General features: G+C 43.7%; 1 protein-coding gene across 1 annotated transcript; it reads right to left on the bottom strand.

Annotated features, from left to right (window-relative positions):
* Positions 1 to 347: 347 nt before the first annotated feature.
* Positions 348 to 13,884, bottom strand: vkorc1l1 (vitamin K epoxide reductase complex, subunit 1-like 1). Its single transcript, XM_020649940.3, has 3 exons — positions 13,586 to 13,884; positions 8,526 to 8,635; positions 348 to 5,829 (listed from the first exon to the last, which is right to left on the bottom strand). Exons 1-3 carry the CDS (start codon positions 13,774 to 13,776, stop codon positions 5,603 to 5,605), a joined length of 528 nt encoding a protein of 175 aa, XP_020505596.2. The 5' UTR covers positions 13,777 to 13,884; the 3' UTR covers positions 348 to 5,602.
* Between the last annotated feature and the right edge of the window lie 2,333 nt (positions 13,885 to 16,217).

Raw genomic sequence — 16,217 nt, 5'->3', positions numbered from 1 at the left:
TTGCCAGTGTGATCGCGCTCTTAGGACCCTGCAATGTAGGTTGGATCAGACGCCCTTCAATAGCGGAGCGTAGAGGGCGTGAGGGAGTGTAGACCTGGATGAGATTAGGTAAGGAGGAGCAGAGTTTTAAATTTGATGTGAGCAGTGACTGGGATCCATTGGAGGGAGACGAACAGCGGAGTGACGTGCTGGTTTGGGGGGGGGGGGGGTTGAAGAAGAGTCGTGCTGCAGCGGTTTGATAGAGCATGCAGCAAGAAGACCTGCCAGGAGGGAGTTGTAACAGAAGATCTCCGTTTGGCAGCTCAGTTTGAGAATAACATTTGAGTGGAAGAAGTGGACATGGCAGCTCGTTTCAGAGGGAATGTTTTAATGGTAGATCATTTCCACATGACAATGACACAATTAAAAACGCTCTCATGTCAACCGTTTCCACAGTTTTCCCTTAAAGTAAGCTGGATTCAAACAGATTCTCTTTTCTTCACAGCACCCTCCTACCATTCATGTAACACTTTTTCCATGTAAGAAAATACAGCATTTTTAAAACATATTTGGCAATACAGAAGCAAACCTGGTAAGTTTTCCTCCACAAAGAAATTGAATAAACATTGAATGCTGACACATGGATTCCCGAGCCCTCCAACCCCTCAACTTTTTATAACCTAAAAAAAAAAAAAAAACAGTAACCCAGAATGTTAACAGTCTATACAGATAAAGGGCATAATTAACGACGAGAGAGAGAACATTACAATCATGTAGTTTAGACAGAGTGTGTTCTTAGCTAACAGACGTGTCCTAGCTAACAAACCAAAGAGGAGAATTATAAAGTGGAATCACAAACGGGGAAGGGGAACGGCCGTTGATCTGACAGGGCGATTTGTGAATGGATCGTTGCGCTGATACTGGAAATCAATTCTTTGGACAATGACCAATTGATCCGATTACATGTTCAGGTCGTTACACTTTCCATTGGTGGTTTTGCAAGGCTTAATACTGTTGCTCGTCTTTGGCTCGAGGCCTCGTGATCAAACAGAAGGCACTTTTGTTGGCATTGGTGATGCGGCTAACATGGCAGTTAAACCTCCGGGCCTATGTGAAGATTCATGAGAATGCAGGATTGATCTTTTTTTCACATTTCACATTTTGATCCTTTTTTTTTTTTTTTTTTTTTTTTTTTAAACAGCCAAACATTTCAAACTTTTGACCCTTTTTTTTGAAAGTAACTGCACATACTTTAGTGTAACACGCGTGCACAGGAGTGGAAACATGGATGCAATGAGCACTCAGTCAGTTTCACAGCACTCGCAGGCGTTGCCACAGTAACCGGCAGGTTGTGTCAGTTTGACCTCCCTAGGTGATGAAAATTTTTTTTGACCTATGCAAGAAGTGAATCCGTCCGCAGGAGTCTCGTGTTGAATGTGAACACAGAAGGCTTTTACAGAAAGAGCATTGAGATGAAGAACAACCTGATGTTAGCCCAACGAGGCAAAACTGTAAGACGGAAATATGACCGATAATCGCTCAGGGAACGTTGAAAACATTTAAATAATCAGATGCAGCACCATGAACCACGTTTCCACCGAGCGGCCCGGTTCAGTACGGTACATTTATCGGCTTTTCCACAGTCAAAATAACCGATTCATATCGCCCTACTTTTTAGCAACCCTTCTGTTTGGGTGCCAAGCGTACCGATCTGACCCTAAAGGCTGGCGTTGGGACACACACCGCATCCGGCTTACATTCCACTTTACCAGTAAGCGTATGGTCGGCTTGCAAGATCAGGGTTTACCGTACTGAACCGCTTGGTGGAAAAGGGCGCTATATGGTCTGTAAGAATGGTGAAAATATTACAGAGAAAAGGTCAGAAAATGATGAAAACATTTAAATCACCAGATGGAAGCAACATGAGCCTTGTTTCCACAGAGCGGCCCAGTTCAGTACGGGTACATTTATTGGCGTTTCCACAGTCAAAAGTTGGGAATGGTACCAAAGTAACCGACCTGTACCATCCTGTTTTTTTGCTACCCCTCTGTTGGGGTGCCAAGCGTAAGGATCCGACCCTAAAGGGCGGAGTTAAACACACTGCAGTCTGTTGATTGGTCGAAAGAATCGTCATTTCCTGTGTGACAGCGGCAATAAAGGACAAACAAAAAAATGCAACATGTTTAAGTAACCTGAGCCAAGCGTACCGATCTGAACCATAACAGCAGAGCTAGACGTCTAGCTTAGCGCAAGGTCGTCTGTGGAACTGCAAGAGATCAGGGTTTACCGTACTGAACCAAACCATACCGCTTGGTGGAAAACAGGGCTTTAAAATCTGTAAAAATGGTTCTGCTGGCATGTTTTACCACTTTACAACCAAACATAAACTGCCAACCATTTTCCAAAGCAAAACAGAGTTTGAATGTTCTACTATGTTTGTCTGGGCTGACTTTACCGCAAATATGTCCTCGAGTGATGTCACTTGAGTCACTGTTGAGAAGTCTGAAACTACAAGTTTTTCTCAAATTTAAAATTCTGAGTGTGGAGCCGGGTCCAGATTATAGACGTATCTCTGCCTGAACAGTCCAGTTGAGTTGCATTGTGAGTAATGTAGTTGACAGGTATTGCCACAGTTTTTAATTTCTAGATTTTGGACACAGTTTATAAAAGTGCAATGCAGTAGGGTCCTCTCTGTCAGGTTTGGTTTTTCATCAGAATCAGGGTGTCAAACGGCTTAAAACGTAGTCGATAAAGTTTAAGAGTTAATCACGATTAATCACATTTTTATTCGCATGTTTGAAATTCCATTCATTTGCATTCAAAAATACAAATAGTTAGGCTTTTATTTTTAATTTGTGTACTTTAATTCCTGTGTGCTTTTATTTTGAAATAAAGTAAGGCCTTTCCTGTAGAGTGAAGGTTAGGACAGGAAGTTAAGCACAGAAACAGGAAGTGGTTACGGATCCCAAACTGAGGTCAAACAGCTCAAAGGAATGGTAACAAAGGTCAATATGTGATGTCATAAGGTGGATATGACTTTGGACTCGTCAGCTGAGCTGTCTGAGAGTTTGTTAAAGTGAAATGAGACATTCAAAGATGCAGCAGTGTTCTTCTTTTACATCACTGAGACTACAGGGAGACACTGAGGACCACTATCTACGGTGAGCCTGAAGGGACAAAATAACACCAGATTAATCCTGATTAACTCGTTAACGCTGACCGCCCTGATCATGATATAATTGGATTTGCTGATTGGTGCGGCATGTATCAGTTTTACTGTCGTCACTCAAACCTAAACAGAAAAGAATTGCACGTAGAGATCAGTGAGTAGGCTCCTCCCACTGCTGAATTAAGTGCTAACGTTCAAGAGTGAAAAAGTGCAGATTTCGCTGTGCTTTGGAAAATGGATAACATCGATGTAGCAGGCAACGATTAAAAAAAAAAAAAAAACATGCATTAACAGTAACCTCTGGGACAACATCCTGCGGGGGAAATAAACAGCATAACCTTAAACTCCTGTTTTCATTCAGGACAGATGACCTCATGTGGAGGAACAGGAAGTACTCAAGTGAAACGTCTCCTAATATTTGCCAACATCAATACTTTAACAAATAAAGAGAAAAGGTCTGTGAGGAGATGACTGCTGTGAAATAAGAAGGGGCATGGAGACTATTAACAAGCTGGCTGGACACCACAGATTAAATTACATTATTACAGTTATTACTACGACTGCTCTACAACTTGGAGGTGTACGATTGTCCGATGGCCGACGCACGTTTAAAGCCGGGAGAAAGCGGTGTACCGTGCATCCAGCGAGACGCCTTAACCCATGGATTCTGTTGGGGGATGGAGGGAAAAAAAAAACACGGATCTACTCTGTCACTGAAGTGGAACAGATACCGTGACCGATCTGTTTACAAACCATGCTATGCTAGATCAACTGCTCAAAAGAAAAACTTCAGTGTCCGCAGCTCGCCATCGTAAGACGGTCGCCTCACTCCGCCTCCACGTGTGGCGTGGCAGACCGTTTTAAGTTTCCTCAAAGGGAGACAGTTCCATTCACAAAAGCCCACAAATGAACAGCAACTCAGCTTTGCAAGATCACCGCCGCTGTTCAGTTGACATCAAATGTAACCAGGCTGGAGAGTGAACAGAAAACATGATGAGCAGACCAAACCGCCGGGTAAGAGACGCTTCTGCCGCCAGGCCACCCCGCCCTCGAGCAGATGATCACAGTGTAGCAGCCTTTGCTACCTCCAGACTCTCATTAGGGAGGGAGAAAACACTTCACTGGCTTCTGGATTTACAAAAACTGTGATCAGAAAATAAAGCCTCGGACCTGTGACCGTAAAACAACGAGCAAAAAGAGGACAATACCCCCTCCGACCCGTCGTCCCGACCGTAAAAAAAAATAAAATAAAGGTAATTCACCTTAACACTCCATTAGGCACATAAGTCTGTATGGATCCCACTCGAGCGGTGGTCAGGAATGCTTTACACAAATACATAAGAAAACAAAAAAAGAGTGAGGGTGCCTTTATGCAAACTCGGTGGGAAGAACGTATCGTTCTGACTCGTGTCGGTGGCTTCAGATGAAACGGGAGCCACTCACAACAAAGAAATCCACACAGCTCTGAACCGCACGCCGGACCCGGTTTACAGGACGCGGCCTCGTCCACAACCAGCTGACCTCGATCACTTTTCTCATCGTTCCGGGTTCAACTCGTGTTTTCCTCCTCTTCTATCGGGTGTTTAGTTTTTTTGTTGGTTTTTTTCCTTTGAGTCAACACTAAGTCACGATCTAGCCTGGAGTATTGCTCAGCAGCTATTTACAGAATTGCAAAAAACAAACAGTCGGACTGATCTACGCACAACATGTCATATTGTCCCGTGTTTACTTTTGTAGTGGTCCTCTTCAAAACGAAACATCCTACAGAGTGTAAACATGAAAGAAACTATCCTGCAGACATGTTCATCCTTGTTGCTCCCTCGCCCCGACCCCCCCCCCCCCCCCCCCCCGTCAACCAAACTTTATCTGCAAAGTGTATGATGACCTAATGAGTGTTTTTTCCCCCCTTATTGGGCGCTATTTTTAGTGCAGATCCGCTGTGCAGTTATAGGACCTCTCTAACATTTCAAGTAAACCCTTTCAAAGTCTTGTTCCTCGTCCGTTCTGCGTTCCTTTTTGTTCAGAACAGAGCCGTCCTCCGTTGCTCTGTGTTGTAGATTCTGCCTCCGCTGTTCGTTTGGATGGTTTTCCCAACACAGACGCGCTCACACTCTCACTCTCGCACACACACACACACACACACACACACACACACACACACACACAGGAACGAGCACACGCACAGCCAGCCCCTTCCTTGAGTGAGTACAATGTTAAACAAGGAAAAAGAAATTAAAAGAAAATCTTTCACTTACAAATCCTTCCGTGTTTCGCAACATTAAGATGTCAGGCCCAACATTTAAGTTACATTTCTTCTTTTTTTTGAACACACAGCAGAATAAACATTGTTTTGGAAGCAAGGTCTCCTGGTGGCAAGTCAAATGTTCAGAGGTCACATTTCTTTTTTGTTGTCGTTTGTTTGTTTATTGTATTTTTCTTGCCGCTCTCCACAGCTTAGTCCTGCTTGGCCTGCAGCTGCTGCTTCCAGGCCTCGTTCAAGTAAACCAGTCGCTTGTAGTTGAGAATAAAGAGAATGAAGTTCAGCACATACGTGGTGATGCAGATGATGCACAAGTCCTTGAGGACAAAGTAGAGGATGTAGCCCAGGTAGAGCGAACCCACCACCGACAAGATGGAAGTCGTCATGAGAATGAGGGCGGCCATTGCACTGACAGTCATTCCTATGGCGAGAAACACAAACTAAAGCTTAGAGCAGAAATAAGACAGACAACCTGAAAACACTCTGAAGACCTGATGAGTCTGCACATACACTTCTGCTTTCTGCTGCTCATGATGTCACCGTCCACTCTGAATAGATTGGTCATATTATTTTGCTGTCACATGAGCTGCAGTCATACGTATAAGGCTGATTCTGCATCCTGAGCTTATAGCTCCCAATTTCCACAAACTCTGCGTCAGCGCCACGGTTTTGCTCCGTCTGACTTTGAGAGCACTGCACCAGTGGGTCAGTTTCTGGATTGGAGCGTTACAAAATGACTCAGGAATGAAGAGAAAACATGGCAAACAACATGTTGCTTTGTCTCTCTGAGGATGATTTGTTCTTCACGCTGTCCGAGTTCGATCTATTCTGTCTAGCTTGACGCGTGCCTCCAGCGTGATCGAAAACAGACTTGCAGCATATTTAAAACCGAGCATAGCGTAGTGGAGCTGCTGGCCCACTCAGGAGTCGAACCGCGGCAATCACTGTGGAAACAGGATCATTGACTAAAATGGCAAAGAGCAGCAGACTGCAGGGAGTATGTGGAAATTGGTAGTTCAGGTATAAAGCAGTGACCCAATAAACTTAAGACTTTGTCCACTGATTTTTAAGGCCAACGCAGACGCCATGCTCACAGCAACATTTGAAATATTTACACAAAAAGCTGCAGAACCGGGATGAAAATAAACGTTTTCTGTTGTCTTTAAAAACGTTGTCAAACGTTGAAAATTGTGAACCTGTCCGTCTGGTTCTGCTACATGTTCTGCAGACAATGCTGGGAATGTTCCAAACTATGAAGCTGGAGGTCATTCTGCTGTCTGCTCCCCTGACTTTTTGTTTTTATCAGCTCGTGCAATCAGAGCCCGTTAACTATCGTCTGACAGTTACATCTTCCCTCACTCTGTGACATAAATCTCATATGATCCTATGAAGCCTGAGAGTCTTTTTCTTAAAGTTATGCTGTTCAAAAAGACAAAATACCCACCAGTCTCAGCTCCTTCTGCTCATGTTTGAGTCACAAAACCTGTTTTCACGTTTGCACTCCTTAAAGGTTTTCTATGCGATTTTTCACACTTAAATGTAACAGAAATCAAGTATATCCTCTGAAAATAACTCTGTGAGTCATGACTGTCTACAATGGGTGTAACACCCGAGTCCCACTGTCTGTGATGCTTTCAGAGTCCTATCTTCACTTTGTTTACATCGCCAGGACGGCCTGCCGGCCAGCTCATCCCCTCACATATAAAAGTTGTTTAATTGAGGGACTAGAGAAAAGAAGAATAACATACTGTACTCACTGCTTAACTGTGTTTCTAGATCACGCTCATTTCAGGTAAATTTACATGCAGTGTGAAGATATGAGCATAATAAAGATCACTAGCATTAGCATGCTAACACAACAATGCACCGCGAGTTGTTTTGGTTTCATGCTGGTGCTCAAGAGCGAAACCTGCTGGATGATAAAAATCGCATATAAAGCCTTTAACCTTTCAGGCAGCCTGATGCTGGAATCTACCTGAGTTGATAGAAGAGATTTCACACCTGCACAAAACTCCTGAAAAACTCTTGATTAACTCCTGATATCTGCAAGTTGAGCTGCATGTTAGATTGCACACAGCCTCCTCATATTTATTCTGAAGTCAGAGTGAGCTGATGTGAGAACGCAGCAGGATATAATCAGGAGAATTCACCTGGAGCGAGTGGGAGGAGGTGGTGACGTTTATTCCCTGTGATCGCTGCACGACCATAGACTGTCTGCACACTCAGGAGCAGACCTCCTGAAATGATCTAGATATGTTCAGGAGTGCAGATGTGAAAACGGCTCTAGTGAGCGCTGTCAGCCCGGCGTTGGGGGGCACAGGCTCTACTGATGCAGCAGTTGCACTTTTCTGAATTGACATCTTTGACTTTATGACAGACGTCCTTAGCTGTATGCTGGCACTATTTAGAGATGAAAGCCGCGACATGGACTTTTGCCCACTCACAAATATTAGACAGCCAAATGCGGCGAGCACAATACAAGTCCTGAAGCAGAGTGGCTTTGCTTTTAATATGGAAATCTTGAGCCGCTGTAGCAGTTTGGCTTAACTGGGCTGCTATTGTGTTAGTCAAATGAGTGGTTACTGCCTAAAAGGACCTCTTGTTCTGTGCCAGTGCCAGGTGGCCAAGCAAGCCTTCATGCCACTATGCAGGAAAACATGTCAAACCAGCATGACTGAGTCAGCAGCAGCATCAACGTACTGCAGGGAGAAGAATGTGGACGAGTAACCAGAGGGGAAAAAGAGCTTCAAGTTAAAACAAGTCACACTGAGGGAAACACTTTGTCCTCCTCTATATTCCTGCCGTGACACACAGCACTTTCTGATCCGTTCTGGTGTAACATGTTTATCTCTTCAGGCTCAGCAGGAAAATCACCAGAATTAGATCCAATAAACTCAAATATTGATTTGACTTCTGTAGTGCGAGCTTTAAAAACAGCCCTCTCCCTCAAATACAACACTGAAGAAGGTGATTCTATTTAAGCATGGACTCTAGTATGATATCTGTGTCATGTGACTAAGCTGAAGTTATGTCAGAGTGCTGAGTCAGCACTAGTCTAGGGAGGTTTGTCAGCTGAACTAAGAAATAATAAGTCTGGATAAAAAACGGACGGCTTACCCAGAAGAAGCTGAAAGGCATAAAAGACGATCCCGTAGACACTGTTGGGTTGATTCAGTGCGCTGTCATTTCCAAAAATTGAGCCCAGGAGTCCAAATCCTCGACCCCACCTGAAAGCACAGAAACATCAGCATGAAGGAGGCGACCACTTGAGTTCATTAGTACAGAAGTTAATCAGACCCAATCACAGCGGGGGACGCCAAAAAAATAACGAATGAGGCCTTCTAACGTCTGTAAAGCATTTAACCAGCTCTTCTTCTCCTGAGTATGTCTGTCAGATACTGAAGTTCAAGGTAGATGAAGTTTGCTTCTTTAGGAAAGGAACATTTTTATTGTTTAGTTTACTAAGGCTGGCATCAGACGATTTTAGGCCCGATTTCACCACTTCAACGATTAAACACACTTGAGGATCCAAATAATCCTTCAGTGTGGTGTCATGACGATTATTCTACTGCTCCCCATCGAGCCAGAGCCTCCCCGAATTGAAATCAGGATTCCACGTCAGGCTGCCTCCGACGGAATACCGGCACTCAAAGAGAGCAAGCAGACTTGGAAGCTTCACCAACTGGAGGCTGCAAACTTTAACTCACCCTCGGCTCGCGCTGATCCATTTGTTTTTCGTTGCAAAACTGAAACAGGACAGCCAGCCTCCTCCATATTTGTTTTCCTTCTAAATGTACGCATGATCACACAAGTTCCCAAGCGATCTTGTGTCTGTGTATGAAAGAGCTACACACGCGTCTTGTCAGTACAACAACGGTCTGTTCTGTTTACAACGGACGCTGCGTGACTAACACTGCTCCATTGAATTTTTACATTTGATGTTATTTTTCCTTCACTATGAGCATCACTAGTAGGATGTTTGACCTCCTACTACCTCTGGATAATACGCTTGATAATAATAATTCCAGCAGGAGGATGTGGGTACACAATACAATCTGTAGGATGCAAATATACTGGGACTCCTGGCCGATCTATTATATGATTGACTTGTTGAAAAGAGCGCTGGTGATGATTACAGCGCCATTCTGAAAAGTTGAAAGAGTTTTAAATAGAAGTGCTCAGAGCAGCCGCAAAAAAAAAAGGCAGAGTGCTCGGAAAAAGAGCGCTGCACCTTTTCTCTGGGCGGCTGTCTGCTGCTGCAAACGCTCTCTCCTCCAAGTAGACACAGGGCCTAAGTGGTGTCTAAAAAAATGTCGTTCCCCAGATTTTTAGACTTCTCTTTCTGTGGACTAAAAAGACAATTTTAACTGAACTTTCGTAGATCATATTGCATATTTCGTTTGTTTGGGACTTTTTGTTCATTGTGAATTCATAGGGGGGTTAATTAAAGGGATATTTTTGTTAGGGTAGCAGTGTACGGATCAACAACGGACGCGTTTCAGCACAGAGCCTTTATCAGCGCTTTGTTTGTCATCTATTTTCTTTTTGCGCTCGTGCTCCTTTTTTCTGTTTTGAATTAGGCCTATCCAAGAACCCACAATGCAACAAGAAACATTTACAAAAATGTGGACTACACAACGATTATCGATTACGTTTGTTTTGTAACCGATTATTATTTAATGAACGAGTTTGCGCCCCTAGTCTCAACCTTTAAGTGCTGTGTGAAGAGCAGGAGAGTAGGGGGCACATCTGCTGGTCAAATATTGTCTCGTCCTCAGCTGTTATGACCCTTCTGTTTCTCACCACTATCTGCAAACTGAGCAACACTCTGAGTAGTGTTCAGCTCCTACTGGGCTGTCGCTGTTCAGTGTAACTACAGTACAGATTACCTCCTCAGCTTTGTGCCTAACTTATTTCTAAACAGATTTTGGACAAACTTTAAAGTTGTTTGCTCAAGGTGGGTCTTCAGAAGAGGAGCCTTTTTTGGGAAGACGCTCCTCATTTTTACTGCCTCAATGTTAACATCTAACCGTATCATAACTGATGCAGAGTCTCTCATTAATCTTATTTCAATGGGAAATTAATTTAGTATTTATTTCTGTATTTTTTATGGACCATTTTACAGCTCATTGGAGGGGACATTGCAGCAGAATGGCAATAAGAGGCTTGTTCAAAAAGTCTTTCATTTATTCTCCGTCACCACAACCACATGACCAATCAGCCCCGGAGGAACTGTTACGAGAACCAAAGGGACCACAGTCCACCCAGAAAAGCCGAGATATAAAATATCTGAGAGAACTGATTTGAAGAACTGGGAATGATACAAGAATGTTCCTATTCTTTTGGATTTATTTTTGGGCTTTTTATGTCTTTAATGGAGAGACAGGACAGTGGATAGAGTCGGAAATCAGGGAGAGAGAGAGAGGGGAATGACATGCGGGAAAGAAGCCACAGGTGGGATGTGAACCCGGGCCTCCCGCTTGAGACTACAGCCTCCATACATCGGGTGCGCGCACTAACAACTGCGCCACATGTTCCTATTCTAATATAAATTAATGTTGTGTCTGATATTCAGACATCTCACTTCATTAAACACTTCCTCTGATTTTATAAGAAAGTGCGGATCTCAACACTGCAGGCAGATGAATGTTTCATGTTTCCACAGCAGTAGTTTTTAAGGCTTTATCTTTAGACGTGCACAAACTTAGGTCAGTAAAAATCATCAATCTGCTTCATCAAAAAATTGCTTTACACACATTTAGATTAGAGAGTTAGAAACCAATTTCAGACAAAGACAAAGAAAGTCATTTTTGCAAAGGAAAGGAATTAATGCATCAAAAAATGCAAGAAAATTCCTGCAAACACAAATTCTTGCTTGGCCATCACGAAATATTTGGTTCATAAATCTTCTTGTTGCCGTGGTTTCAAAACAAAAACTTATAGCATCATTACGACCCTACTGACAATGTTCAGTATCTAAAGCTCAAAGTCACACGTGGTGGTTTAAATCTTTTAGAGATGACAGAGGTGTGACTCAGAGAATTCATTCTCTCATCTTAGAAACATTTACTAACCGTGTTCTCACACAGATTGCATTCCAGATAAGCAGCAGATGTTTGTTCAGGACCTACAAAGACTCTTATTCAGTGAGATGTCACAGGCAGGGTTAACTTCTTAGTACACACATTTCTAAAGTAAAGCTGGGGCAGCAGCTTTTTCAGTTTCATGCAGAACTAAAAGGAAGTCAGTGTGCACAATAAATCACAATTTAATAATTTACATCGCAAATGTCTGCAATATCACAATAAATACGAAAAATGATTAAATGCAAACAAGCACTGCTTCCTCTGCACCGTCTTCAGAGGTAGTAACAAAGGCGCTACAGAGGAGGGGCGGTTTCAGCGGAGCCAGCAGGGGAGCGCAGTGCTGTGTGTGTGTGCATGTCGGACAGTGTGTGTATGTGGAGCTCCTGCTGTGCTGAAACACAGTGCATATTCATAGACTGGGACACATACAGTATATTGCGCCGTCGCTGAATCAGTATGAATGTACAAAGACATGATGACGGCTTCAAAGCAGTCTAAGGGGCCGGCGCACTCACACTGGGCTTGGCTGCTCCTTACCGCCATGAAGCAAGATTAGTTGTCACCTATCTGTTCCTGCAGGGGACTCCGGAGTCCCATCGATGGCGGTCTCCATAATGGAAATGCTGTCTCAGCCTAACTTTCAGTCAACTTAACAACAGAGAGTTTGAGGCGGGTTTTAAGGCTCCTAACAAACCGCTACACCGCACCTACCTGTCAATCAGGTCAGCCTAGCACCTAACAATGGAAAACTAGTTTAGCTTTCATTTTGCACTTTTGCCATTTTTTTAACATTGGAGGTTGCCCTGAAACTTCATTCCCCCCCTGCATAAGGAAGAGCCCCAGGTGGGCCACCTCAGACAACAAAACAAAAAGAAGCCTGGACACGCCCCTAGTACTGAAGATAAACCGGTTAAGGACCACTGCTCTAGGGAACAGCAAATGGGGATCCTAACCATAGACTGTAAATATTAATGAATGAAGCCTGAGTGACTTCACCCGTCTGTTCCTGCTGGGGGCGCTGGATGGCCGATGGTGGTCTCCATGCTGGAAATGCTGTCTCAGCCTAACTTTCAGACAATTTAACGACAGGCTGAGAGCTGGAGCTGAGGCGGGTTTTAAGACTCTTGACAAACCGCAGCCTCCTGTCAATCAGGTCAGCCTAACTATGGAAACTAGTTTATCTTTCATTTTGCACTTTCGCATCAGCTTCTTTTTTTCTTTTCTTTTTTTAACACCAGAGGTTGCCGCTTGGTGGTTGCCCGGAAACTTCATTCCACCCCTGCATTAGTAAGCGCCCCAGGTGGGCCACCCAAGCCAAAAGAAAAAAAGCCTGGACACGCCCCTGGTCCTAAGGCTAGACCAGTTGAGAACTACTGCTCTAGGGTACGGCCAATGATGATTAGAACAAATAAATAAATAAACACTGGCACCTTCACTGTACAGTATGTGAGGGTGCTGACTCCTTAAGGTGGCCTACTATGTTACAGTCCTCCACACTGACCTCTGGAGCAGCTGTGTCCACTGTCTCTGTAGGTAGCCCGGGTTTAGTCCTTTGGACTGACCCACAGCTGCCCGGTGACATGACAGCAGCATGACAGCAAGTGAAGAAGTAACGATATCCCAAAAAAATCCAAACCAATAATCCAGTTTACTGAGAGAGAAAGCCTTAGTTTGAATGAATGGCTTCACCTAGCGCCTACAGTAACGTTATGCTAACAAGCTATTAGCTGTACAGCAGATGTGCAGCACCTGAACACACACAGAGTCTCCTGCAGGATCAGAAGAAGAGACAAATATCTTCTTATCATGTTTTCTCTCTGTTGAAAGCTAACCGGCTAAGAGTAAGGCTAACGGTTGGCGGCGCTAGCATCCCGGAGCTAAACGGCTAATGTTTTGCTAACAAGCTAAAAGTTAAGTTATTTTACACAGGTGAGTTAACCAACACCTAGCTCACAGCAGGGCACTACTTATAGTCAGCAGGTAGCTTTAGAGGTACAGGGCAGCCGGATAATGTGAGCTGTTGGTGCAGTTATAAACCTCCCTTCTCAAAGTGCCACAATGGGAGGCAGCTCCTCGCTGAATTCAAATTACCTTGAGCTGAACACTTTCGAACAGCTGATGGAGCTGCTGACGTCGCACACGGCCTTATAGCTCGGGTCCCGGGCCTTTTCCCTCTCCACGTGGAAGGCATACAGAGACAACAGGATGCCCAGCACACAGACGACGAGCCGGGCTATTCTCTCCCACCGAGGGGTGGACACTCTCAGGACGGGCGCCGCCATCACTCTCTGGCCTAGCTGGAGACACGCATTCAAACGCAGCGAGCTCGCCTGTGAGACACACGACTGCGACGTGGAATAGCGTCATGACGTCACAGAGCTTCAGGGAGGGCGGAAGGGCGGAACGCGGTGTACCCATCGGGTGTACTCATAGGGTGGACACGGGTCCCCCCAGGAACTGAAACTATCCGGCAAAAATAAACTTTATTCGAAAATATCTAAACACTTTTTCTGTTTCTTTATTTTTTTTATGGAATAATTTCAGTGTCTCGATCAACATTGTCTTATCTTTATGTTTGAATTCGTTTTATAATTCCACCATTGGTCTCTTAATTTTTCCATTATAAATACAATTACTTACTTACTTTATTGATCCCAAACTGGGAAATTGTGGCGTTACAGCAGCAGGTTATCCAAACACACAATATGAGCAAAAAACACAATGTTCGCAAATCTAAACATAATATAATATTAAATACAAAGTAAATAAGTACTAAAAATATCAAAACTAAGAATGTGAATATATACAACCAGGATTTAACTAAGCATTACATTCTTAAATAGGAAGATTAAATATGGAAGATTGAATGTAAATGTGCAAAAACAGAGTTGTAAATGGACAGTATTGACATAAGTCAAAGAAATATCTGTAATATATATTTATGTATATTCTAGTTTTGAACATCAAAGGTCAAATGCTGCCGGAGACATACAATACATTAACAACACTAATAAACAATCCAACCATCATTAGGTTCATTATACATAAAACATAAAACATGAAAGCCCCCGCAGAGATGTTCCCGCATCCAGATAAAAGGGATAAAAGTGAAAGTGTGGAGGTATCCAGCTGCTATTCAAACTGTACCGTGTCCAAAATGAATATATCGATAAATAAATGTAATTACAAATCAATTATAGTATATTTCTTTGTAAGACAGCCCATCTCAGCCAAACTGCTGCTGTGTGGGGGACAGAGGGTCAGACACATGTTATGTAATATAGAAGAAGATCTACCTTATGAATCCCACGAGGGGAAATCAATTTTACAGTCTGATGTTGGACATGCTACACACACAGAGACTGAAACACACACGCAAGCACACACAGGATCCTGTGGACATGCACTGATGGAGAGATGTCAGAGTGAGGGGGGGCTGCAGGGGGAGACCTTGCCTACCAGACCAATTTTCAGCCTGACACGAGTAATCAAGAGTAACCAACGATGTGCAGCGAAATCCAACCATACCTCCCTTGATATTGTGTCATTACCGTAATTTATTAAATATGAACACAGTTTTGTCATTTAGACTGACAACACATTTATCAAACAAGAAAATCAAATGATTCTGACTGGAGGTGTGAGCACGCAAAGACGATAATCACACAAAGATAAAATCAGCCATAGATAGAAATGATTCCCAGTAACAGGTTCCATTTATGTATGAAAAAGCACAACATCTGCATATCTCCATCAATCAGAACGACCCGGCCGCGTCACGTGACTCCGTGTATATAAACACGGGGTGACGTCATCTGTTTACTTCGCTCCTCGACTCCTCTGGTAGGAAAGTGTCTGCAGCAGTCCGCGTCCAAACAATGGCGACAGACATGGAAAGATTCGTGTCCTTTGAGGAGGCTCATTACGATCAGTACGACTATTACAACCTGCGTGAGTACTCGTGTCACGCCTGCGGGAAAGGCAGAAGCAAGAGAGAGATCGAGCTCAACACAAACCGTCATTGCCCCTCCGGACACGAGAGGAAGATAGCAGAAAAACTTCACAACAGCCAAATGAAACGCAGGAGAACCAAGAGCTTGTCGTCTTGATGGATTTGCTCTCGGTGTGTACAGGTAAAGGTATGCTTTGAAGGTCTGAGTGGGGGGGCTTTATCAGCCTCATTCCTTTGTGTGTCCAACAAACCGCCTCTGGGTGGAAAAATAAACCTCCTGCTTGATGTTTGCATAAGTCGATCCCTGCAGCAAACACACAGAGGTGTGTGTGTGTGTGTGTGTGTGTGTGTGTGTGTGTGTGTGTGTGTGCGCGCGCGCGCGCGTGCGTGCGTGCGTGAGGTGAACAGAACAATGCTGCTGTTGTTAGGATCTCTGTAATCTATGCATGACATATTTAGTGTGTTTTACTAAACCTATGAGGTCACCCAGTTACAGAGGGATATGTAAAACTAGCACGTTTGACAGAGAGAGAGAGAGAGAGACTTTATTAATCATTTGCAGGTAATTACACAGTCACAGCAGCTGCCTTCAGTCAAGACAAAATATTAAAGGTGACATATCCTCCTCCTCTTCAACCAGTGTAAATAAGTGTCAGAACTTCTCAAAACATGTGTGTGAAGTTTCTTGTTCTAAATCCACTCTGATCCTGTATTTGATCATGTCTATAAACCCCTCTATTTATCTTTTGGGGGGGTAGCTGAGAGAACTCC

This window comes from Labrus bergylta, chromosome 14, assembly GCF_963930695.1.
Source record: "Labrus bergylta chromosome 14, fLabBer1.1, whole genome shotgun sequence".
In the NCBI taxonomy this organism is placed as follows: Eukaryota; Metazoa; Chordata; class Actinopteri; order Labriformes; family Labridae; genus Labrus; species Labrus bergylta.
The sequence above is the reverse complement of the archived record's forward strand: the minus strand, read 5'-3'. Positions and strand labels throughout refer to the sequence as shown.

Bases quoted from the DNA above. Each gene is read 5' to 3' on its own strand.
- vkorc1l1 (XM_020649940.3), bottom strand. From the start codon at position 13,776: ATGGCGGCGCCCGTCCTGAGAGTGTCCACCCCTCGGTGGGAGAGAATA. The intron at 8,636-13,585 runs GTAATTTGAATT...CTGTGCTTTCAG, and splicing joins TCGAAAGTGTTCAGCTCAAG to GTGGGGTCGAGGATTTGGAC. The intron at 5,830-8,525 runs GTAAGCCGTCCG...TTCTCGCCATAG, and splicing joins TGCCTTTCAGCTTCTTCTGG to GAATGACTGTCAGTGCAATG.